At 41.1% G+C, this 25,907-nt stretch overlaps 1 protein-coding gene across 1 annotated transcript in view; it reads right to left on the reverse strand.

The window, feature by feature from the left end:
• Positions 1 to 25,907, reverse strand: part of b4galnt4a (beta-1,4-N-acetyl-galactosaminyl transferase 4a) — a 156,268-nt gene that overhangs the window by 39,262 nt on the left and 91,099 nt on the right. Inside the window, exons 4-7 of the mRNA XM_026176454.1 lie at positions 24,734 to 24,829; positions 23,792 to 23,882; positions 20,627 to 20,727; positions 3,728 to 3,795 (exon numbers count right to left, since the gene is read on the reverse strand). Coding sequence (XP_026032239.1) covers positions 3,728 to 3,795; positions 20,627 to 20,727; positions 23,792 to 23,882; positions 24,734 to 24,829 — 356 coding nt within the window. The remainder of the gene's footprint in view (positions 1 to 3,727; positions 3,796 to 20,626; positions 20,728 to 23,791; positions 23,883 to 24,733; positions 24,830 to 25,907) is intronic.

Genomic DNA, 25,907 nt, shown 5'->3' on the forward strand with positions numbered 1-25,907 from the left:
GGGTATAGCTTTACAAAAAACAAGAAAAAAAATTCAGCACCAGTAACGATGAGAATTCAATATATGATTAGACGCTGGTGTGATGGAGAGAGTCAGCCTGAATAAACTGTAATGTAAAATCAATACTGTAATCAATATAAAGAACGTAAAGTTCATTGTGAAACATATTCCCTTAATGTGTGCCATCTCATTGGATTTTCATAGCTTGGGATGTGGTTTCTTTTGATAATGGAACCATCACACTGGGGATATAAAATGGCAAGCAGGCATGACTGATTTTCATAGTACCATTATTATTTTCAATCATAATATAGAGCTGCGTTTGGAAGTATCATGTTCAGTATATTTTATTTTAAAACTGAATTTCAAAAACAGCTGTATAGTGTTACACAAATGGCCTTTGGGACGGGAATAATCTGGGCCTCTGATTTTTTTATGCATGTTTCTATGGTATGTATGCATGTATTTTTTTTATGCATTGTATGCATCTATGATTTCAAACTTCCACTAGATCCAGTGAGACATTTGTCAGTGTTACCTGAACACCTACACGGACTTAGAGCGTCACCTCAGAGGTCCATTTACACATCCAACCAACACTTCTGATGTTATCACACTGTATGTTCTGTCACTTTCTTTGTTTTTGCTGGTCTGGAGCATTCAGGTGTGTGTTAAAACAATACCAAAGAGTACAGACAACAGCAATGCTCTTGAAGAAGCAATTGTTTCTGCCAATTAGTTGGCGAAGGGTTATATGGTAATTTCCAAACAATTTCAAATCCAGGTGTGGACGTTCCTGCAAATTCATCCCAAGGTCAGACCGAGCAATGTTCAGAGAAATGTTAGAGTCTGAAGGCCTCAGTTAGCATGTTAAACGTTAAAGTTCATGAGAGTACAATTAAAAGAAGACTGAAAATGTATAATTTGTTTGGCTTTCTAGGAGAAAGCTTCTTCTCCCTAAAAAGAGCATGGCAGCATGGTTTAGATTTGACAAGTTTTATCTGAACAAATAGTTTTTATAGCGTCGTTTGGACAGATGAGAGCAAAGTGGAGATGCAGCATCTCCATAATGCACAGTACCAGTTTTGGTGAAAACCAAACACAGCACAACAGCACAAACACTTTATACCAATCGTGGCTCAAGAGTTGGGAGTTCGCCTTGTAATCGGAAGGTTGCCGGTTCGAGCCCCGGCTTGGACAGTCTCGGTCGTTGTGTCCTTGGGCAAGACACTTCACCCGTTGCCTACTGGTGGTGGTCAGAGGGCCCGGTGGCGCCAGTGTCCGGCAGCCTCGCCTCTGTCAGTGCGCCCCAGGGTGGCTGTGGCTACAATGTAGCTTGCCATCACCAGTGTGTGAATGTGTGTGTGAATGGGTGGATGACTGGATATGTAAAGCGCTTTGGGGTCCTTAGGGACTAGTAAAGCGCTATATAAATACAGGCCATTTACCATTATAACTGTCAGGACTGTGGTGGAGGGATCATTATTTTGATTTTTGGTTTCTTTGCAGCCACAGGAACTGGACACCTTGCAGTCATTGAGTCGACAATGAACTCCTTCTCCACTGTCCACAGTATTCTATAGTCAAATGTGAGGTTGTCTATCTGACAGCTAAAGCCTTGGGCAAACTGGGTCATGCAAGAGGACAATGATCCCAAGCACAGCAGCAAATCTACAACAGAACGGCTGTAAAATAAAAGAATTAAAGTCTTGCAGTGGCCCAGACAAAGGCCAGACTTCAACCCAACTGAAAGGCTGTGTTGGGACCTTAGGAGAGCTGTGCATAAATGAATTGTCACACACTTGAATAAACCGAAGCAATGTTGTAAAGAAGAGTGGGCCAAAATTCCTCCAGAATGACATAAGAGATGGATTAAAAGAAAAAAGATTACTTTAAGTTGCTTCAAGTTATTGCTGCTCAAAGCAGCTATGAAAGCTATTCAATCATGGAGAGTATTTATTTATTGCACTCACCGCTTCTGCATTTTGGCTTATTTTTGTTAAACAAATAATTACACAGTGTAATACATCATGTATTGTTGTTCATCTCTAATTTTATGCCCTGGTAAGAACTAAGACAACCCACACAGAATGTGAGCTTTCTTTCTACACTGTATTGTTATAATTGTTCATAACCTAATTTGTTACATTTAAAAGATCCAAGTATCCCTTAACTTCACCCCAAACACCAGTGATTTGAATAATTTAGGCCAACACTTGTGCTTCATTCAGTCGGGCAAATGAGGCAACCCAAAGGAACAAGAGCTTTTAGAATCGGTTCTCCTGCACAATCATATAAACTTAACAATGAGTTCAGAAGCAAAGTGGATGCGGATAAGTGCTTACAATCACAATGCGGCAGATATTATGTTCACTTTGTGAATCTGTGGCTGTCTGTATGTCTCTGTTGTCATAAAAATTGGGTTCTGGAGACAGGTAGTGTAGTAAGAACTACGACAAAAGAAGCAGCTTTGAGTACTTTGTCACCTGTCTATTTGCTTGTCAACCTGAGTCTCACAACCATGCAAGATGGAGTCTGAAAACTTAAAGATCAATATTAAAGGAGAGTTTGAAGATGGGTGTGGCCCAAGAACTCAGTGAGTCATCATGTAAACATTAGGGAGAAAGATGTGTCGAGGACTGGATAGTTTAATGCCTCTCCATCTTACATTTACTGAGAAAGAGAGTACTTTCAGGATTAAGACTGTCGACACCTGAGAGCACTTCTTATACAGAATGGTAATTCATCTATAGATATAGGTACTAGCATGCATACAAAACATGCATAGAAGATCTGCTCTTCAGTCTCCAGGGAACACTTTCTTCTTATATGTGAGAAGTTGTAGTGTAGGGTTGCAGGACCAAGGCTTCCTGTTTTATGTGCCAGTTATTGTTTATAAATGTAATCTTGTCAGATATTGGCTGATGGTTTCAAGTTTGCATTTTGGTAAATGTGTTTCTTCCTTTGCTCTCCATAGGAAGCAAAACCTATACTAGGGGTGGGGAAGTCCAGGCCTCAAGGGCCGGTGTCCTGCAGGTTTTAGATCTCACCCTGGGTCAACACACCTGAGTCAAATTATTAGTTCATTACCAGGCCTCTGGAGAACTTCAAGACATGTTGATGATGTAATTTATCCATACAAATGAGCTGTGTTGGTTCAAGGACACAGCTAAAACCAGCAGGACACCGGCTCTTGAGGCCTGGAGTTCCCCCACGACTGACCTACACAAACACAACTGTTCTGTACTAGTCAGACTGCAAACAGAAACCAGTACCAAAAATCATGTTCCTTGATAATATCTGCATCTACCTAGAGATTACCTTTATTGCTATAAATTAGGTTGTAGAGTAATATTAATGTGCAAATACAGCAATTGCTGCAGACTGCTGCTTAACAGGTAAAGAGACTATTTAACAGAAACAACCATGGAAGACTAGATATTCACATCCTGACTCTTAGTACATATATGGTCTTGCTAACAGCTTTCAAGTATTCCGAATTGTGTTTAGGTACTTCCCCCTACAGTGTATACAGACTGCATTTTGCTATGATGGCACAAATACACACACACTGACAGGTTTACAAGGTGAAACTAACAAAACATCCGGCAAAACCTTTCCTGGGAGATCCTCCATCAGATTCTTGTGCCCTTTTGGTCTCTCTACTGCTGAGAAAGTGAAATCATTTTGCCATCCTGATACGTGTGTGGTTGTCAGAGGTACTTACTGCACAGACTTCGAAGACTGGGACCTGAACTTGTTAAACTCGCCTGGAGCGGTCCACTCTGTCCCCAGCTGCAATACAGAAGAGACAAGACACAGGTCAGAGAGAAGTCTACGACAAGCTGGAGAAGAGAAAGGGGCTCCACAAGCCTCAGAGCAGTATGAAAAATTCAGTTTGGTTTGCAAATCTTTTTAGAAATCAGCTGTGTGCTAAATAAAATACCAACTTTATCTTCATTGGGTACTGACAGAGACTGGTGTCTCAGTTAGCAGGTGGATGTCCTAAACTTATTTTTAAGTCAGAAATTAGATTGGTGGATCGCAAAGGACACCAAAAGATCCTGACTGCCTCCCTGGTTAGCAACATAAATGAAAAGAAAATGGGAAAACAAGCTAATACATCCCAAAACAACAGGAAGAGTCAATCAGAAGGAAAGTTTGGAAAGGCAAAGTGAGCTAACAAATGAGAACTAATGACAATAAACAGACAGAAATAGAGGAAGTCAGATTCCCTGCCAATGCTGACTCTGAGAAGCCAGCTCATCTAAACCCCTGGGGTTCCTGTTTTGGCCCTGTGGTTGAGTCGGTGCCCATTCATTCTCTCAGCAAGCCAACACAAGTAATTAGGGCCCCTGCTGTTGCTGATCCATAATGAAAGAATGAAACTAAGATCACAGTGGGCATGTCTTTAATTGTTTGTGTTGGCCACACAACTGAGTTTGAGACTGGTCAAAAGACATTGCTGCGAGTGGTGCTAACAAATCAAAAGAGACAGTAAATAGCTGTTGATCCTCAATCTGTGTTACACAATACATGTTCCCAGAGAAAAACATATAGTGATGCACATGCATACACAAACAAATCAAAATGCCAATTGTACAGTGGCATATCTGAATGTGTTTGCTGGCATGAAAGGAGAGTCCCTATGATAATAAACCTTAAAATCATGCAGCCTGTCCAAAGCCAATCAGGCCCCTGGCAATGCTGACGCCTCTGAGAGTCTTTGTGAGGCTACTGAGTAGAGAGGAGGAGGACACAATGTGTGCTACTGTGCTTTCAACTCTGGAGCCCACAGCATCTTGCTGCCACAGTGCATATTCACACCAACATTCCCTTCAAATATTCCTCTGGTAGGAGTTAGGTCACTGAAAGTGAACATCAGGGAAGCTAGCTAACCGAGCACTAAGCAAAGTACTCCAGTAGCTTTGCATTAAAGATGAAGATACATTTGCAAACACCTACGTGAGCATTTACCGGAAACAACTGTAATAAACTTTGTCCTCATATTTTTTGTGCATACTTGAATGTTGTGTGTCAGCTGTTTTTGTATGTTATTTAAAAAAGAAAGACTCACTTCTTATGCTGATAAGCTAAAATCTGCCATGTGGATATGACAACCTACAGAGTGAATGTCCGTTAACTGTAAAATTGTGCTGCTGGATACCAGATGTTCCGGCTAACCGTTTGATCTGTTACACCTATTATTTACAGTTTTATCAGTCACAACAATTCCACACATGCTTCTATTACTTTCGACAGTTAGTAACCGACCTCCATGACAGTTAAAATAACTCACAAGTTTCATATGACTACACAAGGCATTTCTGTAGAAGTGTAAAATCTTTCAAAGCAGAGGAAATTGGTGAAAAATGCAGCACTAAATTGAAATAGTCAACCTATGAGAAGACACTATTGAAAATGCCCCTATTACTGTATTGTACTTGCACGGTTTATGTTATACTCTCCCTTCTTTCAGGGTTTTTTTTTTTTCTGAACATAAAAGGTAAAATAGAAAGCTATCACACAGCAGAGACAGCACAGGAAAAATATCAATCTCACCAAGTTGTGTCATCTAGTGCTGACTCTACATGCAGGAAACCTTCTGAGGGCGCATACAGGAAATCATTAAATTAGATCTCTACAGACATTCGATTTATTTCCAAAGTAAATAGAATTTTTGGAGTGAAACTTGGTTTTATATAACTGGGATTATATTTACGCCGTCCTTTGAGCTCTAAACCTTTATGTGGCACGAGACGACTTACCTATTTATGCTCTGCAAAAATAGTTGATGATTTAGATTATTTTCTGAGCAGCTCAACAAAATATAGGATTCATACAAACAAAAAGTCAGGGTGAACATAATTCAAAATTAAAGCCTTTTTTATTTTTAACTTAATTGTCTTTTTGTGTCTCTTTTTTAGGGTAACAAAGACATCAATCAACGGTGTGCATTGTGGTTACAAGGACAAAAGCTCTCCAATGAAAGGAGCAGATGTTCTTTAAGGTGCACATGCAGACATGCATAACACACACACACAGAATTTTTTTCTCACTGAAGGATGAGTCATTGCTTAGTGAAGGCAGCATCTCCTCACCAGAGTAGGGAAGAGGTAAATCAGAAAGCAAGCAGCCAGAGATTGATGAGGGGTTACTCACACACAGGCACACACACTACTCATATTACACCTTAAAACACAACTTCTCACTTGCATTTTGTCATATTGTACTTCTACTTCTGAAGTCCCCTATAAAAAAAAAGTAAACCGGCAAACTTGGCAATCCAATTTCTTCAACTTAAATTGATCGAAGAAGCCAGAGAGATGGACGCTCATGTACACTCTTTTTTTTTTTTTGCATCTGTAAAGCGGACACGAACACCCACACTGCGCATCTGTGTGTGAACCTCACCCACATATGTGGGTACCTTAAGAAATCTAATTTCAGATGGCCACTGGCCCTGAAACACTGAAAAGCGAAACACAAAACAGGGTCGAGAGATAAAAGAAATATGAGTGTGCAGTGGAGCTATGGAGACATTACTCCTCTTTCTATCAGCTCCTTTTCTCCCATACACTCCTTTCCCCCGCTGCCCAAATAAGACGAGAAAAGTAATAGAAAAACAGCTGACCTGTGATATAATGGGAGTGCTGCTTTCTTGCTCTTATTCTGTCTTGCCTTCAATGTGTTTTTTCAATTGAATCCAAACTGCAAAATTTTAATGACTAAAAGCTCCTCAGCACACTTTAACCTTTTACCAGCACTGCTGAAGAGGTGGACACAAGGACATACCGGGATTGGTCTGTGCGTACTGTTTATGTCGGCTTTTATTCAATTTAAGTACACTGGCAACAAAAGAAAATAAGGGGCAAACTTTAAAATGAAAATTGTGCCAGTGCAGCAATCCTGACATTTTACATGTATTGGCTATAAAAATATTTAAATTTAACAGACATTTATTTATGTTTTTGGATACAGCTGCATTTTCTTTGAATGTATGACAAAGCAGAGATACAACCTTGGAATGATACAATAAAGCACCTATGGTTATTAACAGGGGATTTAGCTTTATCCTGTTACTGCTCAGGCATCATTCCTCTCTCACACTCAGCTTGAGCAATTTCTTGCCTATCACTAATCAGTCTGTTTGCACACACTACAGACATTTTGGCATGCTGCGAAGCGTCACAACAGGAAAGCATAGTTCTAACTAATATTAATTATAGCCACATTCCATTTAGGACTCTCAGTTCAGTGGCCGTCATCATTAAAGTCATTAATTCATAGTGTGAATGAAAAAAGCTATTACATAGCAGAAAATGTAGAAGACTTTTGAAAATGCTTCAATACTGAACCACACTGATGGTGAAGAAGTTCAAGCCTCACGTTTTGCCAGCTGGTTGAATCAAGATGAAATAAAAACAAAAACATTTACAATTCTACCTGTAATAAGAAAAACCTACCCTATTTAAATTGGATCAATCTTCTTTTCCAGCTCGTCTCCCTGCTCACCTCGGGAGAACTTCCAGCAATGCTGCTGTTCTTGGCTGCTGTGAAAACTGCATTTGACCACTTCTGTGTTTTGCTTTTGAGATGCCCCCTGGATCTGCTCCAGAGTTTCAAGGTAGTGACCATTATAGTTAATTTTAGAGAACATGAGAACACCACAGAAACACATTTGGCCAGCAGTTTAGTGACGATGCAGAGGCTGTTCTCCCTCATAACCCTCATCTGATCCAGGGGGGTGAAAAAGGACGAGCATACTTGTGGTCACGCTTCTAACCTGATATACCATCTTTGAGTTTAGTTATTGCATACCCTTCATGCAAACTGTAAACCCAGCAGCTGAGAGATAGCAGTTTCAGCTGTCATGATGAATGAAAGCCCTCAACAGGTCAGTTTGACAGAGAAGTTGTTCTCTGCTCAAGTGTGAGGTTCATAATGAAATTACAGAGCATAGGCAAGTGGTCACAGGATTTCTTGGGAAAAATTTAAATGGAGCAGTAGCCCTTAAAGCAATTCATAGACATGGAAGAAGATGATATTGAAGGGAAAATCAGGTAAACTTAGATTCAGTACAGCCCATCTGTGCTGTCATAGTTGTGCTGGACCCTATTCCAGCCGACGAGAGGGTCACCGATCCATTGTAGGGCTATAAAAAAAAAACAACAACATTAAAGTATAGATTTTGTTTTTTTTAATGGTTAGAGCTGCAGAATTTCTTAATTGCACCATTTGCAATAAAAAGAAACAGGTGCACTTGGAGCCAAAGACCATGAAAGTTTTTGTTTACATATTTTGGTATCATTAAGCATGAAGTTGGTTGCTTTAAAATTTGAATTTGAATTTACCAGTTTTCACACATTGCAATCTACCATAAAATCAACCTTCAGATACTTTAAATGGATGTGGACCATCAAACCTACTTTCATGCCTGAATTCATTTTTTTCAGTCATTTTCGAACTGCCGAGTTACGTTGGTGTTACAGTCATTCGGATGGGCTTGTATGCACACATGTATCTAACTATAACACGAATAATAGCAGACACAGACGTGCTGTGTACTGTGATAGATTGCCCGTCTCAAGCAATGTTAAAATTTGAAACCTGGCTGTATCTATTTTCTTCCCTGTCAAAATGCTTTTTCTACAAGGCTAAAGAATAAAATGTATCATATGCGCGTTGTCGCTTTTAATCCAAAATCCTATTCAGTGTCTTTGATCAGGTGCTTTTACCTGGTAAAACGATGGGCATTTGAAACTCATTAACCACTGTTGTTGCAGACATCTTTATTCACTGTGGCAGGAAAACCACAAATGTTAGTAAAATTAATGATGGCATTGTTCCAATTTAGGTGTTCCAGTAAGCTGTGCCACTGACAGTGCAGAAACAGCCCCAGCTAAGTACACGTCAAACATCTTTTATTTTAAACGTTTATATGATTAGGTGAGATTTTATGTGATTTTAAGTCAAAGAAGCTGACTTAATTCCATCCCTCCTTACAATCGATACGGCCAGGTGGTAGAAAAAAGAAAAAACTTTTAAATCTTATCTGCTTATCAGCTGTTCTACAAATTGAGTTTCTTGGTTTTTTGTAGAGTGGGGCAAAGTTGTGAATTGGTGCATGCTCCTACAACAGTGACAATGTCTTGTCTGTCAGGGAATGAGAAGCTACTGGTGCTGTTGAGTCCCATATTGATCGCAGTTCCCTGACCCAGTTTCTCGTACGCCTGTGTATTTTTGTATCTGCTTTTTGAACCAGACAGATTAGACGTCATAGCATCCACCTTTCATCTCAAAAGCTGGGAAAAAAACTGCTCAGGAATGGCTCGAGAAACAACACAAAAATTCTAAGACATTTACTCAGCCTCCAAACTCCTCAAATCTCAATCCGATTGAACATCCTGCAGATAAACAGCAAGCAGCCAGATCTATGGTGGGCCAACATCGCGCCCCATTGTGGAAGGGGGATCTACACAATATAACATAGGTGTTTTAAACATTGTGGCTGATTTGCCATTTGCGCCAAGTGTCTGTGCAACCAGACATGAACTACACTAAGGCATTAGCGCACACACAGCCTTGCACACATGTGCCGTTTCCTGCTCATAAGGGCCTTTTAATATCAGACAAGACTGGGCTGGTTCTGTGGGAAGCTCTGCGGGAGCTGTCTGGACATTCTGATTGAAGGAAAATCTCATTACAGATTAGCTGTAGGCAAAAATATGATTAACGGCAAGGCGGGACAATGGATAATCCTCATTCACATTAAGTTCATTCGTATGCGTACAGATAATGTCCCAGCAGGAACATGGAAAGTGTTCTAATAAGAATAGTGTACCCAACCAATCGCACTTCAACAAATTGAGAAGAGGGAGCTGGTACATGTAAGGGACCGAGCAGCAGAACCAAGCATGACGCAAGGTCGATTTTGTTCTCTCACTTGGGTTCGTATATATTTCGTTTTTAAGTAGAGCACCTAAAAATACGAATATTTTAAAGGTTCTTTTTTTTAATATTCTATATTGATAAAGTCATAAAGTGAAATATTTCTGTTTTTATGTTTTCAGTTGGATGATTGTTGGCTGATAGTATTTAGTGTGCAGTATTTTAAATGATTAGAATATTTTATTTTGAATTTGAGTAAATTACCACTCAAACAATACAAATACTGTGTATGTGTTGGTCTAGTTCAGAACAGGTAAATACGATCAAGGCCAAAACTGAGAGACTTGACAGTCCAGATAACAAACATTGCCAAGGTCTACTGGGGAAAAGGCCAGCTGTTCACAAAGTGCTGTATGAAAGCATGTTAATGCTAAGATGACAGGTAGGGGAAAGTGTTTCTGGAAAAGGTGCACAAGCAACGGGGATGACCACTGCCTTGACATGATTGTTAAGATGTCAGATGTCTATTCATATTAATGTACAGAATTCACCTGCTTGCTGCTAGTTCTGCACATTCACCCAGTGTATATACTATATGCATGTATGTATATATATATATATATATATATATATATAAATATAAAAAAACACCCAGCACGCCCCTGCGGGCGGTTTATCCTTCAAGCTCGGGTCCTCTACCAGAGGCCTGGGAGCTTGAGGGTCCTGCGCAGTATCTTAGCTGTTCCCAGGACTGCGCTCTTCTGGACAGAGATCTCCGATGTTGTTCCCGGGATCTGCTGGAGCCACTCGCCTAGCTTGGGAGTCACTGCACCTAGTGCTCCGATTACCACGGGGACCACCGTTACCGTTACCTTCACCCTCCACATCATATATATATATATATATATATATATATATATATATATATATATATATATATATATATATATATATATATATATATATATATATATATAATGTTCTTCCTCTACACCCCCCCCCCCCCCCCCATTTTTGCACATGTCGAGGAGCGTGTCAGGCTACATTTCACTGTATGTTATACTTGTATAACTATGCATGTGACAAATAAAGAACCTTGAACCTTGAACCTTGAAGAGAAGTCTATTTGAGCAACCTGGGAAAATTCAGAAGGATTGGACTGAGGCTGGTGACGGTGCAATAAGAGCCACCATCACACAAATCTTCAGGAACAGGATAAAACTGCTTGTAATGGAGACCAGGGGTTCCATTACCTGGTCGGTATGGTTAATAATAAATTGTTGGATTGGGAATTTAAAATAGGGTAATAAAGGAAACACATTAGATCTTTTGGAGTCTTTTATTAGGTTATTTGATATACAATTAAATTGACAGCTTGTAACAGAAAAGAGACAGTGGGACTGGCCATCCTACCTGTGTCGGAGAAGAGCCAAAGTTAGAGCTGTTTGCAGTTAATCATTTATCAATAACCTAAACGTATGTGAAATGAGAACTTGTAAAGGTACTCACCTGTCCTAGTTGCTTCTTGCAGGATGTGGAGCAAAAGAGTGAAAGCGGCTCAATCACCTGTTTAAGAGCTCTTGGAGCAGACCAGTGTGCCAGGTTAGGGAGTATGGATAAAGAGGGTTTTAATTTAGATAGAAATGGGTGAAGCTTATGTTATTGGTTTGTTTATAGTATGTGTTGGAAATATGTATATGTTTGTGATGTGCTTTAATGTTATTGTATGTTTGTTTGTGTGGAGGGTTATGTGTCCATTTTGATTAGTTAACCCCCATACTTGGGCTATTCCAGATGCTCACCTGAAAAGGTAGAGTATAAAAGGAAGCCATTTTGTTTAGTTGTAGTTAGTGTTTGTGCTGTTATCATGCTCCTTCTTTAATAAAGTACCAATCCATGGATGTCTTTTACTCCAGTCTCGCGTCATATTATTGGACAGAACCTATGACCGCCGGCCAAAACTGACAAGTGGTGTCAGGAGTGCTGCCTCTAATGAATGAGGTAAATATGATGACGAGAAGTGGAAAGAAGAATGACAGTAATGAAGTGGCAGAGGATGGTGAAGGTGCTACAGCTGATCCAGTGGCTAAAGCAGGAGCTAAACCTGGCGATAGACTGGATGAACTGACAGCTCTGGTGAAATCATTGATGCAGTCTCAAGCAACAAGAGACCAGAGAATGGACAGAGAATCAGCCCGACAAGAACAAAGATGGAAAAGTATGCAACACCAGTTTCAGCAAATGCAAGTTCAAGTAAAAGAAATGACAGAACAGCAGCAGGAACAAGAGGACAACCAAATCGAGGAGGGAGGTGAACCTGATGAGGGGCCTAGTCTGACTGGTCAGCAGATGTGGTCTCTGCCAAGACAGGAACCATTTCACCAGAGAGATCCCAAGTTGTTGCCACTCACTCCAGATGATGATATTGAGCATTTTCTCACTACTTTTGAGAGAATGGCTCAAGTTTGCCGTTGGCCGAGAGAAGAATGGGCTGTTCGACTCGTACCTCTGCTCACTGGTAAAGCACGTAGTGCTTATGTGCATATGGACATTGCTGATTCGGAAGTCTATGATAAAGTAAAAGATGCCATTCTTGCTAAATACGAAATAACTGCTGACACATACAGAAGAAGGTTTCGAGCCCTGGATATGCACCCAGGTGAAACTCCAAGAGAACTTTATGTGCGATTAAAAGATATGTTTTACAAATGGGCGAAACCTGAAAAATCTACAGTGAAAGACATTTCTGAACTGATGATCTTGGAGCAGTTTCTGAGGATGGTCCACCCAGATCTGGAGGTGTGGATCAGGGAACGTGCCCCCAAATCTGCAGAGGAGGCTTCACAGCTAGCGGAAATCTTCATCTCTGCCAGAACAGGAGCGAGAGGAACCACCTTTGGCCAGGACAGCTTCATGACTGGACAAAGTAAGTCTGATGGGGGTGTAAGGAGTGGTGGTATAGGCCAGAGTAGAAGTTATCCTGGAAGCAGACATTTTGTTTCTGGTAAAAGTAACAACACTAAAAAGTCACATTCAGGTTCAAAATCAGATGTTAGATGTTATCACTGTAACCAGATAGGCCACACTCAGTATACATGCCCAGCAACAACACAAAGTCGGCCATCCCTTTTGTGCTCAGCCCCCAGACCCACATTGCCAGGTCCTGATCATGAAGCAGTAAGAACAACACCTGTACTTGTTAATGGTCAGCGTGAAGAAGCACTCTTAGATACAGGGAGCTTTCAGTCAGTGGTTTTGGCTAGTTTAGTACCAAGAGAGCTATGGAGCGACACAAGGACTAAAATAAGCTGTGTACATGGTGATGAGAAGGATTATCCCATGGCTGAGGTGTATTTGACTGTAGGTGGCCAGACATTTCTTCTGCCAGTGGCTTTAGCACCCAGACTACCATATGCAGTGATATTGGGCTTAGATATACCTACACTGCTAGATTTGGTGTCTAATGAAGTTCCGGGACATTTGCATACAGTTCATGTAGATCAGGACCACAACGTACAGAAGCAAGACATTATTCTGCAGGCACAGCCAGAAAGTGCAATCCCCAGTTTGATCACCACAAGAGCTCAGAGTGCAAATGACCCGTTAAAAGAGCTACCTTTCTATGATGAAGAAATAGAAGTAGGCCCAGCAAAACCAGCTAAATCTCGAGCGCAAAGACGAAGAGAAAAATTTAGGGGTTCATCCAGGTTAGAGGGTGTAGACCAGAGCCCCAACCTCCCTCTCGAACTTGATATCCCACCAGATATCTCTTCACTTCAACGGGCAGATCCATCATTAAGATCTTGGTTTGATAAGGTGTCGGAGGTTGATGGACAGGTGCGAGGGACAGTAGATGTGTTGGCAGATGCAACCTATGTGTTGAGAAATGGTGTCCTTTATGAGTGTAAAGGCAAGACTGAAGCCATAGCATTACCACAGGCACTAAGAAACAAAGTCATGGAACTTGGTCATTCTGTACCTTGGGCAGGCCATCTTGGTTTTCAGAAATCTCTACATAGGATTGCAAGCCGTTTTGTCTGGCCTGGCATGTACACTCAACTACAGCAGTTTTGTAAGTCGTGTCAGATATGTCAGCTCACCCTAAATAAAGGAGTGGCCCGTGCCCATCTTCAGCCATTGCCTGTCATAGATACACCTTTCGAAAGAATAGGAATGGATGTAGTGGGGCCCCTTGAAAGAAGCTCATCAGGTAATCGTTACATCTTGGTCATTTGTGATTATGCCACTCGTTATCCTGAGGCTTTCCCCCTAAGATCAGTGAAAGCGAGACAGGTTGCCAATTGTCTCCTGCAGTTGTTTTCTAGAGTAGGTATAGCTAAAGAGGTCCTGACAGACTGTGGCACAAATTTCCAGTCTAAATTCCTACAGCAGGTATATAGATTACTTGGTATAAAAGGTATTAAAACCACCCCTTACCACCCCCAGTCAGATGGACTAGTAGAGCGTTTTAACCAGACACTAAAGAACATGCTGCGCAAATTTGTAACAGAGACTGGCTCAGACTGGGATCAGTGGCTGCCTTACTTGTTGTTTGCCTATCGCGAAGTGCCACAGGCCTCTACAGGATTTTCACCATTTGAACTGCTTTATGGCCGTCAAGTGAGAGGTCCACTCGACCTGCTGAAAGAACAATGGGAGAATCCAGAGCCTGATGGAGATAATGTAATAGCTTATGTGCTGAAAATGAGAGAGAGACTAGAACAAATGACAATACTGGCACAGCAAAACATGAAAGTGGCTCAAAACAAGCAGAAAACCTGGTATGACAAGAAGGCCAGGGAAAGAACATTCCAACCAGGACAGCATGTGTTGCTGTTGCTTCCTACGACAGACAGCAAACTGCTAGCCAGGTGGCAAGGCCCCTACAAAATTACAAAACATCTTGGCAATGTTAACTATGAGCTGTACATGCCTGACAGGAGGAAGAAACATCAGGTCTTCCATATTAACCTGTTAAAAGAATTCACGCAGCAGCAGCAGCAACCCATCACGCAGCAGCAGCAATTGCCAATGCAGTCCACGCAGCAGGTAAAACAGCATTGTCTTGTTCGGGTAGTCAAGGACGAAGAGGAGGGAGAACAGTTTTTTCCCACAGGCAAATCAGGGCCAAGTTTAGTGTCACTGGCCCATCTTAAGCCCTCCCAGCAGGGAGATTTAAGGGCTCTTCTGGATCCAAATTTGTTCCAGGAAAAACCTGGTTTTACAAAACTGGTACAACACAAAGTTCACTTGAGGGATAATGCTCCACCCCGTAGAAAATTCTATAGGATTCCTGAACGCCTGGTTTCACAGCTGAAGAAAGAAATTGACCTAATGTTGTCACTTGGGATAATTGAAACATCAGCGAGTGAATGGTGCAGCCCAATTGTTCTGGTCCCGAAAAAGGATGGAACATTGAGGTTTTGCATTGACTTGAGATATCTCAACTCTGTCTCAAAGTTTGACCCCTATCCAATGCCTCGTATTGATGAGCTCTTGGAAAGGGTGGGGAGAAGTAAGTTCATTACCACTCTTGACCTAAGCAAGGGCTACTGGCAGGTGGCCCTAGCTCCAGAGGCAAAGGAACTGACGGCCTTCAAAACCCCGTTTGGGCTGTTTCAGTTCAGGGTGATGCCATTTGGTCTCCAAGGGGCACCAGCAACGTTTCAGCGGCTGATGGACCAGGTCTTGAGGGATGTGTCAGACTTTGCTGCAGCATACCTAGATGATGTTGTGATATTTAGTCAGACCTGGGAGCAGCATGTGGCTCACCTGCGACGCGTTTTAAAGTTAATCAAATCTGCTGGTCTTACTATCAATCCTCACAAGTGTAAGATCGCACAGAGGCAGGTGGAGTACCTTGGATATGTGGTTGGACATGGACAGGTGAAGCCTCAGGTGGGGAAAATGGAGGCAATCCATGCATATCCAGTTCCTACAACCAAGAAGAAGGTGCGGGCATTTATAGGCTTAGTGGGCTGGTACAGTAAATTCATCCCCCATTTTGCAGAGAGGGCAGCACCTCTCACGGATTTGACAAAAGCGTCGGCGCCGAATAAGGTCAAGTGGACAAAAGACTGTGACAGTGCTTTCATTGACCTTAAGTCAGCCATCACAGGTGATTCTGTTCTACACAGCCCGGATTTCACTCAGCCTTTCACACTGCAGACAGATGCTTCTGGAGTAGGCTTAGGAGCCGTGCTGCTGCAGGAGGTGGAGGGAGTGAGGCGCCCAGTTGTTTTCCTCAGCAGAAAGCTTCAGGACAGAGAGTCTAGATACTCCACCGTGGAAAAGGAGTGTCTTGCTATGAAGTGGGCAGTGGAGTCACTGAGGTACTATCTTCTAGGCAGACATTTCACCCTGGAGACAGACCACCGTGCCCTTCAGTGGCTGCACAAGATGAAGGAGAACAACATGCGTGTTGCGAGATGGTATTTGTCATTGCAACCCTATGATTTCACAGTGCGGTATCGTCCAGGCAAATCTAACTGTGTTGCAGACTGTCTTTCACGTATGTATGAAGATTGAAGTACAGTGGTCTAAGGAGAAGGGGGGAGGAAATGTAATGGAGACCAGGGGTTCCATTACCTGGTCGGTATGGTTAATAATAAATTGTTGGATTGGGAATTTAAAATAGGGTAATAAAGGAAACACATTAGATCTTTTGGAGTCTTTTATTAGGTTATTTGATATACAATTAAATTGACAGCTTGTAACAGAAAAGAGACAGTGGGACTGGCCATCCTACCTGTGTCGGAGAAGAGCCAAAGTTAGAGCTGTTTGCAGTTAATCATTTATCAATAACCTAAACGTATGTGAAATGAGAACTTGTAAAGGTACTCACCTGTCCTAGTTGCTTCTTGCAGGATGTGGAGCAAAAGAGTGAAAGCGGCTCAATCACCTGTTTAAGAGCTCTTGGAGCAGACCAGTGTGCCAGGTTAGGGAGTATGGATAAAGAGGGTTTTAATTTAGATAGAAATGGGTGAAGCTTATGTTATTGGTTTGTTTATAGTATGTGTTGGAAATATGTATATGTTTGTGATGTGCTTTAATGTTATTGTATGTTTGTTTGTGTGGAGGGTTATGTGTCCATTTTGATTAGTTAACCCCCATACTTGGGCTATTCCAGATGCTCACCTGAAAAGGTAGAGTATAAAAGGAAGCCATTTTGTTTAGTTGTAGTTAGTGTTTGTGCTGTTATCATGCTCCTTCTTTAATAAAGTACCAATCCATGGATGTCTTTTACTCCAGTCTCGCGTCATATTATTGGACAGAACCTATGACCGCCGGCCAAAACTGACACTGCTGCATTCTTAATATCAAGCTACTTCTGATCCAGAGATGTCAGAAGCATTCTTATCTGGGCTAAGGAGAAAAAGAACAGGACTGCTGCTCGGTCCACAGTCCTGTGATCCACATATGAAAGCAATTTTTTTCATTTTATTTGGAAATAAACATCTTAGAGTCTGGAGGAATAATGGAGACAGAATCCAAGGTCTTTTATGTCCAGTGTGAAGTTTCTGCAGTCTGTGATGATTTGGAGTGCCGTGTCATCTGCACGCAGCTATCTACCAGAAGATTTTAGAGCACTTCCTTCCATCTGCTAACAAGCTTCGTGGAAATGCCAATTTCCTTTTCCAGCAGGATTCTGCCCACAGTGCCAAAACTCCTACATAATGATTTGCTGAATGTGTTATTATGATGGTTGATGGGGCAGCTGACTCACCTGACCTGAAACCCACAGAGAATCTCTGGTTTGTTTCAAGAGGAAGATGAGAAGCCGACCCAAAAATACAAACGAGCTGCTGTCATCAAAGCAACCTGAGCTTCAGTAACACCTCAGCAGGACCGCAAACTAATCGCTTCCATGCTACACTGTACTGATGCAGTAATTTGTGGTAAAGCAACGCCAGCCAGGTACTGAGTGTATAAATGAACACACTTTTTAGAAGCTGGAGATTTCTGTATTGTAAATGCTTTTTTAAATCATGGAACTATTACAATCATGTTTAGATGTGTGATTAATACAAAAGTTGAGTTACATTATGAAAAACTAAGTCAGAATATTCTAATTTTTTGGAGATCCACTGGTACCGTATGCATTTGTGTGGATTTGGGATGACCTACACAGGAACTAGGACTCAAGCTTACCTTTTGAATGTTTTATACATGTTTGAGAATAACAGAAATACACATCTCGAGATTAAATCATTATCTTCTTTGCTGTAATATTTGGAAGACAAGAAAATACTGACAGGGGTCACCATGGAAACAGCACAGAAACACTTCAGCTCTATTTTTCATCACATCACTGTTAAATGCCTCATGGGAGCACATTCGAATTATACTTTTAAAGATATATTTGCTAGTCATTGGCGTTTTCATTTGGAAGCACTAGCCTCAAACAGCGCATACTAGGAAGCTTATTCAAATAAAAAAGATCTGGGCTTGCTGGATCCCTCACACACTTGTCTGTCAGTCAGTGGCTTTTTTTTTACTGGTGTGCAATCCATTTGGACAGAGGTTTACAGGGAATGCTAACTGGGGTTATTGGGGTTCCTCCAATCTCTGGGCAAGATACAACTCCACAAAAAAAAGGAGAAAAAGTGCCCTGGTGTGTCCAACGGTGTGTGTATTTGGGATTGGAAAAATGTGGTATGAACAGAATAAAACTGTAGTATACTGTGTATGCTATTTGAGTGAATGGGTGAATTTAGAATTCAGTGTAATGTCCTTCGCATGCACAGGAAGATTAGAAAAATAACCTTTTTTCACTGTCGTAAATGTGACACACAGAACACAGAAGTGGCTGAAGAATAACCCCTGCCTTTAATTTTTATTTAATCTTCAGAAAATAAAAAACAAGCTAAAATTGAGTTATTTTATTATTATCTGGTTTGAAATAACTTAAAAAACCCATAAATTAATTGTGTATTAGAGCAGCGGTCCCCAACCTTTTTTGCGCCACGGACCGGTTTGTGCCCGACAATATTTTCATGGACCGGCCTTTAAGGTGTCGCGGATAAATACAACAAAATGAAACTAGTACCGGTACCGAAAAAAAGAAGATTTATTCATAACACACGTGAAAAGACCCAGGAAAACAGAGTCAAAAAAAAAAAAAAAACCGATAACAAAATAACGCTAAAAACCCTGAAAACCATACATTTCACACCCGAGTCTCACTCTCGCGGCCCGGTACCAAATGACTCACGGACCGGTACTGGTCCGTGGCCCGGGGGTTGGGGACCGCCGTATTAGAGCTCTTACAAGTCTTAAGGGCAGGCTTTGTAGCAAGCAAAGAAGAGCAGCGCATGTCTCCTCAGGGTGTAAAGTGTTTGTGCTATATGAAACACAAACTCTTAAAAGTTGGGGAAAATCTGACTACTTCAAAATCCTCTTTCAAAAACAAAAACAAACTTACAGTAAGAGAAAATCTAAATAAACTCTTTTTCCACCTAAGCTCATGCAGATGGTTTGAACGGAGCAACGATTTAGATTTTTATCCGTGAAACACAAAGTGCCTCTCGAGACTGGGAAGGCAGTGAGACCTGTCTGTCAGCCGGTGGCAGGATGAATGATCCTTAGCCATAATGCTGCTCCTCTGCCATTACCTAGATGATATTTCTCCACTGCTAAATGTCACATCAATATTCTCTAGCAGCCAATTAATCTCAGCTCCCATGGAACCTGGTGACATCTCGCATCCTGTTGGAATACAGATGGCACCATCGCTGGACCTTTGCTCTTAACACATATTTGCTGAGAGCACTCATATGGTGCAGTTCAAATATTGTGCAACCTCGTGCATCTTTCCCTTCTTAAATCTTTCAGAGGGTTTCGCAGAGAAAACTTTATTAGCAGAGGCAGCGGCAGCAGCACAGCTTGACTTTTATTCAATTGCGGGCAGAGGGTACTTCAAGGATAGATGGGAAAGGAAAACGATTTTTCACAGGATGTTCTACAGGAGGATTTAAGTCTACTGTATTTTGAGGCGTGTGTTGGGGAGGTGAGTGATAGCCTCGGTGTTAGGATGGTGACATGAGGGGAGCGGGTGATTACTAAAGACGAACAAGGTCAAATCGCTCATTGTCCCTGCTGTTGCTGTATCGCTGAACTCTGGCAGAATTAAAGGCTTATGTTGAGGTGTGGTCAGAGCTGGATGCTCTTAGTCACATCTCAGCAACGATTTTAGATGGCATCATTTCAGAGTAATAGCTTTGACCCTTTAAAGTCTCAACAGTAACTATGATTCCACAAGAATTGCAGTTAATCATAGTTATACTTGCCTGATCTGTCATAGTGTGCATAGCCATATATGAGAGAAATAAAATCCATTAGAAGCCATTTAGAGATATGAGTCACCGTCACCTGAATATCCTATCAGATAATAAAGTCACTATGTAGTCTAATGATTAAGGTTTGGCTTCCCTGCGCAAACTGTACTATGGATGAACTTCCCTAGAGGTATATATTATACTAAGTGTTTTACTATTTAGGTCATGACATTAAGAGGTTGAATTTAGGCCCCAGAAGATTCAGGCTCTTCCTACAGTAACAGCTTGTTGCTAAGCAATGCCATTTAAAAACAGGAGAGTACTGAAAAATGGGTTGTACTAAATGGCTTTCCTTTGAATCGTAAACTATAAAGAATATAGGGACCCTGCTGATTTTAAATGGAGTGACCCTCTGTGTGTTTCAGATAATATTCAGTGTAACACAGTTTGTTGCTTACCTGTCCTACATAGACCAGCAGTCTGGCATTAAGAGGAGTCTCATCAGGGCTCAGCCAGAACTCAGAGTTATCGTCTGATGATACTGAGAACTGGAAATCACCTGGAAGGGAGAAAATTTGATCAAAGTGTGTGTCAGTGGAAGTAGATATGTATGATCTAAGAGAGTATAATCACGAAGAGCAGAATTTCATAAGAAATGTGAAAAAGAAAACGCACCAAAATTGTGGTGCCCTGCCGAGAGCAGTAGTCATGGATGACATGCATGGTTACGGTGATATGAAGATTTTCCTCACATGAATTTCTAATCTGTATGTAACAACTATATGAATGGAAATAAACACTTGAGCACAGACGCAAAACAGTGAGAACATGGGGTGCAGTAAGTGGAGCTCACAAACATTGTCATTCAGTTTATAAGTAATCTCAGGATAGTAACAAATTGTATTTATTTGTCATCTTTCCTCATAAATGTTTACACGTTCATGGGTAATCAGTGATCTGAGAGACAGTGATCTTAGTTTTCAAATGTGGAGTCATCCTAAGAGCAGAATAAAATCGGTATCCACACCGTCAGATTATCTTTCATTTCTTCTTGTGGATTGGCATGCAAATTCATATATACTATTGTATATAAAAAAGCGTAACACAGGTGGACATACCTGTGAATACAGATTTCTTTTTTTTTTTTTGTTCTTTTCCACCTTTATTTGATAGACACAGTGAAAGCAGGGGCAGAAAGAGAAGGGGAAGACAAAGGGCCGCGGGTCAGACTCAAACCCGGGCTGGCCGCTCTCAGCCATATGGCACGTGGTCGACTGCTCAACGCACCCCAGTGAATACAGATTTCTAATAATGTTGCTGCACTGACTATTATTTATTGAACTAAAATAAGCTAAAATGCAGCATTGCTATTAGAAAAAACAAGGTATAATCTTACTATTTCCACAGTGATTAAGAGCGGGATAGCTGCCACGTGCTGCTAATCAAAAGCCCTTGATTAACTGATCAAGTGTGGCCATCCTTATAAAAGCAGAAGTTTTGGTTTGGTGTCTTTTTGTTTGTGTTTTTCTGGTCTGGAGCGCTATTGTGTGTGTTAACACACTCCAAAGACTCAATGCCACTTCGGCAATGATTTTAGAGAAGCAATTGTTAGTACCCATCAATCTGGGAAGGGTTATAAGGCTATTTCCAAACAATTTAAAGTCCATCATTCTGAAGTGAAAAACATTATTCACATGTGGACAGCGTTCAAGCCAGCTGCCAATCTTCCCAAGAGTGGACACCTCAGAAAATTCACCCCAAGGTCAAATCATATAATGGTCATAGAAATTGCAAAATTGCACCTGAACAAACCACAAGGCTTCTGAAGTCCTTGGACAGACAAGACCAGAGTGAAATTGTTTGGCCATAATGCGCAGCACTACATTTGGTGACAACCAAAGCGTACAGCATATCAGCATGAACATAGCATACTAAGTGGGGAGCAGAGGAATGGCGAGGGTACAGCTAAAGTTTGGCTGACATTGGGACATTGGCACAGCAGCAAATCTAAAACTGAATGGCAGAAAAAAGAGAAGGATCAAGGTGTTGCACTGACTCAGTCAAAGTTCAGACCTCAACCTGACTCAAATGCTGTGGCAGGATCTTAAGAGAGCTGTGCATAAATCAGTGCCTGGAAACCCAAATAAACACTGTAAATAAGAGTGGGCCTAAATTCCTCCACACCAATGTGAGCGTCTGATAAATAATTACTTCATGTTGTTGCTGTTAAAGGTGGTTCTGGAAGCTGTTCAGTTACACTCTGCCTAGCCTTTGACACAGTATAATATGCCGTGTGTTACTGCTTTTCCGAGGTTGTATTCAAATACTTTTAGAAACTGTCAAGCAGACTCTTTGTTTCATTATTCATTTCATAAAACGACAGAATTAAAAACAAAGAGCACGCTTTCTTTTTCACATTTGGGAAATCAAGTCTGCCGTGTAAAATGATGAATGATGAACACTCGTGAACACAGAATGAAATGTAACTTTAATTCAACTTTAATTTATATATTTTATCTTATTCTTTCCCAGTTAAATTTACCCTTCATTCTAATTTGTGTTGTACAGTTATTTCATTTTTAACCTTCATTTATATTTTATTCCTTCCTAGTTAAATTTACCCTTTTTAATTTTTCATATTTATTTCCTACCTTATTCATAGCCTTTTCCCTTTTTTGTTTTCTTTAGGTCACGAGCAGTTGTCTAAGCATTTCACTACATATCGTACTGTGTATGACTGTGTACGTGACAAATAAAATTTGAATTTGAATTTGTAATAATGTATCGACTCTTTTCTCCTCTTGAGCACAGACTCTTTCGCTACTGCCCCTGCTGGATTCTTGAAGATAATTGTAGAACGGCACCCGTTAACTTTTCGATCTCCAGTGGATTGAAAACCCAGGCTTTGCTCTTTATTTAGTTATTTCGTTATTGTCACGGCGAATTGTGATATTGGTGCTCGACTGATACTGCCCTTTTTTATTCACCACATATGCACTAACCTCAGAGTTGACTTAACTGTGTGATCAGCTGTTTCTGAATAGAGCTTCCCATTTTGGGGTTGCTGCAAACCCAGGTCAGTACGGTGAGACATTCTAATATTTTGCAGGTGGTAGTGTTCACTATAATAAAACTAGTTTGTTACTACACTATTGCAATATTTAGGAATTCTCAAACTACATGTTAAATTGCCACATTATTCATATTTTAAATTTGGTTGCAAAACATAATTGAGAAACGACGTGCAGGCTGTCACCGAGAAGATAATATGACCTTTAAGCCATCAGCAACGGAGAGTGATACCCCAAGTGAAAGCTACATGAGGGGCTGAAATGAATGGTAATCTAATTAATAACTTCATATTCTGCAATTTGTGTAAGGGCACTTGGGCATTAGAGCTTTCAGTTCCCATAGCAACTGGGCTTGAGGGTAAGGCCATGAGGGAACTGCAATGAGATTTAGCTGTGAGACTTCTGGCATTCAGCCCTAATAAAAATGTGAATATCCACTACATTAGTGGCTCCGAAGTGCTTGGATTAAGAGGGCTGTGGAAAATGTCTACTCTTTCAAATGTGCAAATGCTTCCTCAGATTGGTGACTTACTAATAGAAAAAGCTAGTTACCGTCTCTGTAAGGGTGAAGGTAGCCAAATATTCTCAAGCCGTAGTTCTTCCACTTTGGAGCCACTGCCAGTTTCTTCACTGTTGTCCTGGCCTGTAGTAAGAAAGAGGGAAAAATATTGCAACTTTAATAGCAGCAAGTTAAACACTATCTCATGTTAAGTCACAGTGAAACATTCAGTTCAAAAACACACAATGAAGCATAAAGCAAACCTCTGACCCACTTGTTCAAGTCTGCCACTTGATATAAGGACAATGAAGACTAACAGACGAGATACCGTAATAAAAGAGCCTGCTTTAATTAAACATAAAGCTAGCATGCTCACAGATCATAGTGAGCATGCTAGCTTTTTACCTGGAAATTATTGCCATACAGTATCAGTCCCATCATACAATTTTATGCATGTGGCCCTTTTTTGCCATTTTTGATCTTTTTGAGACATCTGAAACTGCTGTAAGTTTTGCCAGTGATGCTGTTAAACTAAATAGGTTAGCAATTAATTATTTAGAATGATATTATCAGATTAATGTTGCTGAGCCTTTGCAGACTCAGAAGGATGTAAAACACAGTGATTTCAGCTACCAGTGAGGCGCGCTCCACTGCTAAAAGCTACTGATTTTATGACAATGATGATTCACTGTTTCACAGGTTGATTTGCACATGCACCAAACACCTCAGCTAGGAGCAGCTGATGAAATGTGCTTGTGGCAGTTGTCAATTTCAGTCAGCAAATCAATAGGTACAAATGAAAAGCCTGCTGTCTGAGACTAAGAGCCATTTTCCAAAATAAATAAATGAATAAAAATTCTGCTGGTAAATATGACACAGACACAGCTAGCTGCATATGTGACTTGTGCGAGCAGGGAGACTGACAGGCATGCACAACCAGTCAATACTATGTGCCTTTAGTGTTAATGCATGAAAATGCGCACTGCTGTACTTACATGAGGATAGAGAGGGAAGTGCAAGTTCTTTCTCAGCTGGGCTACAGAGGAGCCGCACCAGTCCTCAAACACGTGAAGGTTAGCCTGGCCCTTATACTGTCAACACACAATCACACACGCACAGAGGACACAGGTCAATGCACACACTAACAGCGGCATCATACGTGCTGTTAAACAGGAGATACGCTTCAGTGCTTCAGAGCTGCCATCCTGCCTAGAACGAGCTGGAATATGTGCAATTTCCTCCATGTTGCAGGAAAAATCAAATCTCTTTGAAACACGCGACTGCGGAGTGAGGTTAGAAATGTTGTGAATAACAGAAGAACTCAACAGGAGTATCGGGGGAGTGTGAACTGAGAATGTCTGGAGCAGTTTGTCAAAGCTCATCCCCTGCCCATAGTATGACATTTGTCTGAATTACACAGGGAAATCACAGGACACAGCAAGGACAGATGGTGAAACCAGTCTGCTTTGGGGCACAGTCTCCTCTCTCGTGCACTCTCTCTCGTTCATCACACACACACACAAGTCTGCTCGTATTGGAGTGGGGATGACTCTCCATGGACTTGTGTGTCAAACTTACAGTGCTATGGAAATTATGTGCTTTGGGTCACGCAATGTTTGAAAAGAGAGAAAAACTCTACAGAGTGAAACAATGAAGAGTGTAATTCTTAATATCTTCACTACACACTCTGATGTGCTGTTGCACATTAGCACATAACCTCAACTCAGTTTAACGTCAAGCTCTAGGAGCACAGTGGAAAAAAATGTTTATACTTGATGGTCTCGAACTGTACCAATATACTATACCACATACTGTACACACATATGGTATCCTTTCAACGTGTGACAGCAGTCTCAGCAGGTTGCCACTGTAATGCTGCCACAGATATTTACAACATCACAGAGTACTTGAGCAGCAAAGCTGACTCTCTCCAATTGACTATGAAAAACGGCACAGCGAGGTTCCCCCGGTTGGATCAAAGGGAAAGATGCTTCAATACTTTGGCTCCATTTCATTCGTTAAAGGTAACCTTTTTGTGCGTAGAGTAGGTGCTGGCTGTGTAGTCAACAAGAAGCGAGCTGTCAAATCAAGAAACTAGAGGAGTGGCAGTGACCTCATGTAAATAAAACACAATCCTCTCATTAGAGAGATTAGAGGAATGGGATATGG

The sequence above is a fragment of the Astatotilapia calliptera genome, chromosome 7 (assembly GCF_900246225.1).
Source record: "Astatotilapia calliptera chromosome 7, fAstCal1.2, whole genome shotgun sequence".
Taxonomy (NCBI): domain Eukaryota; kingdom Metazoa; phylum Chordata; class Actinopteri; order Cichliformes; family Cichlidae; genus Astatotilapia; species Astatotilapia calliptera.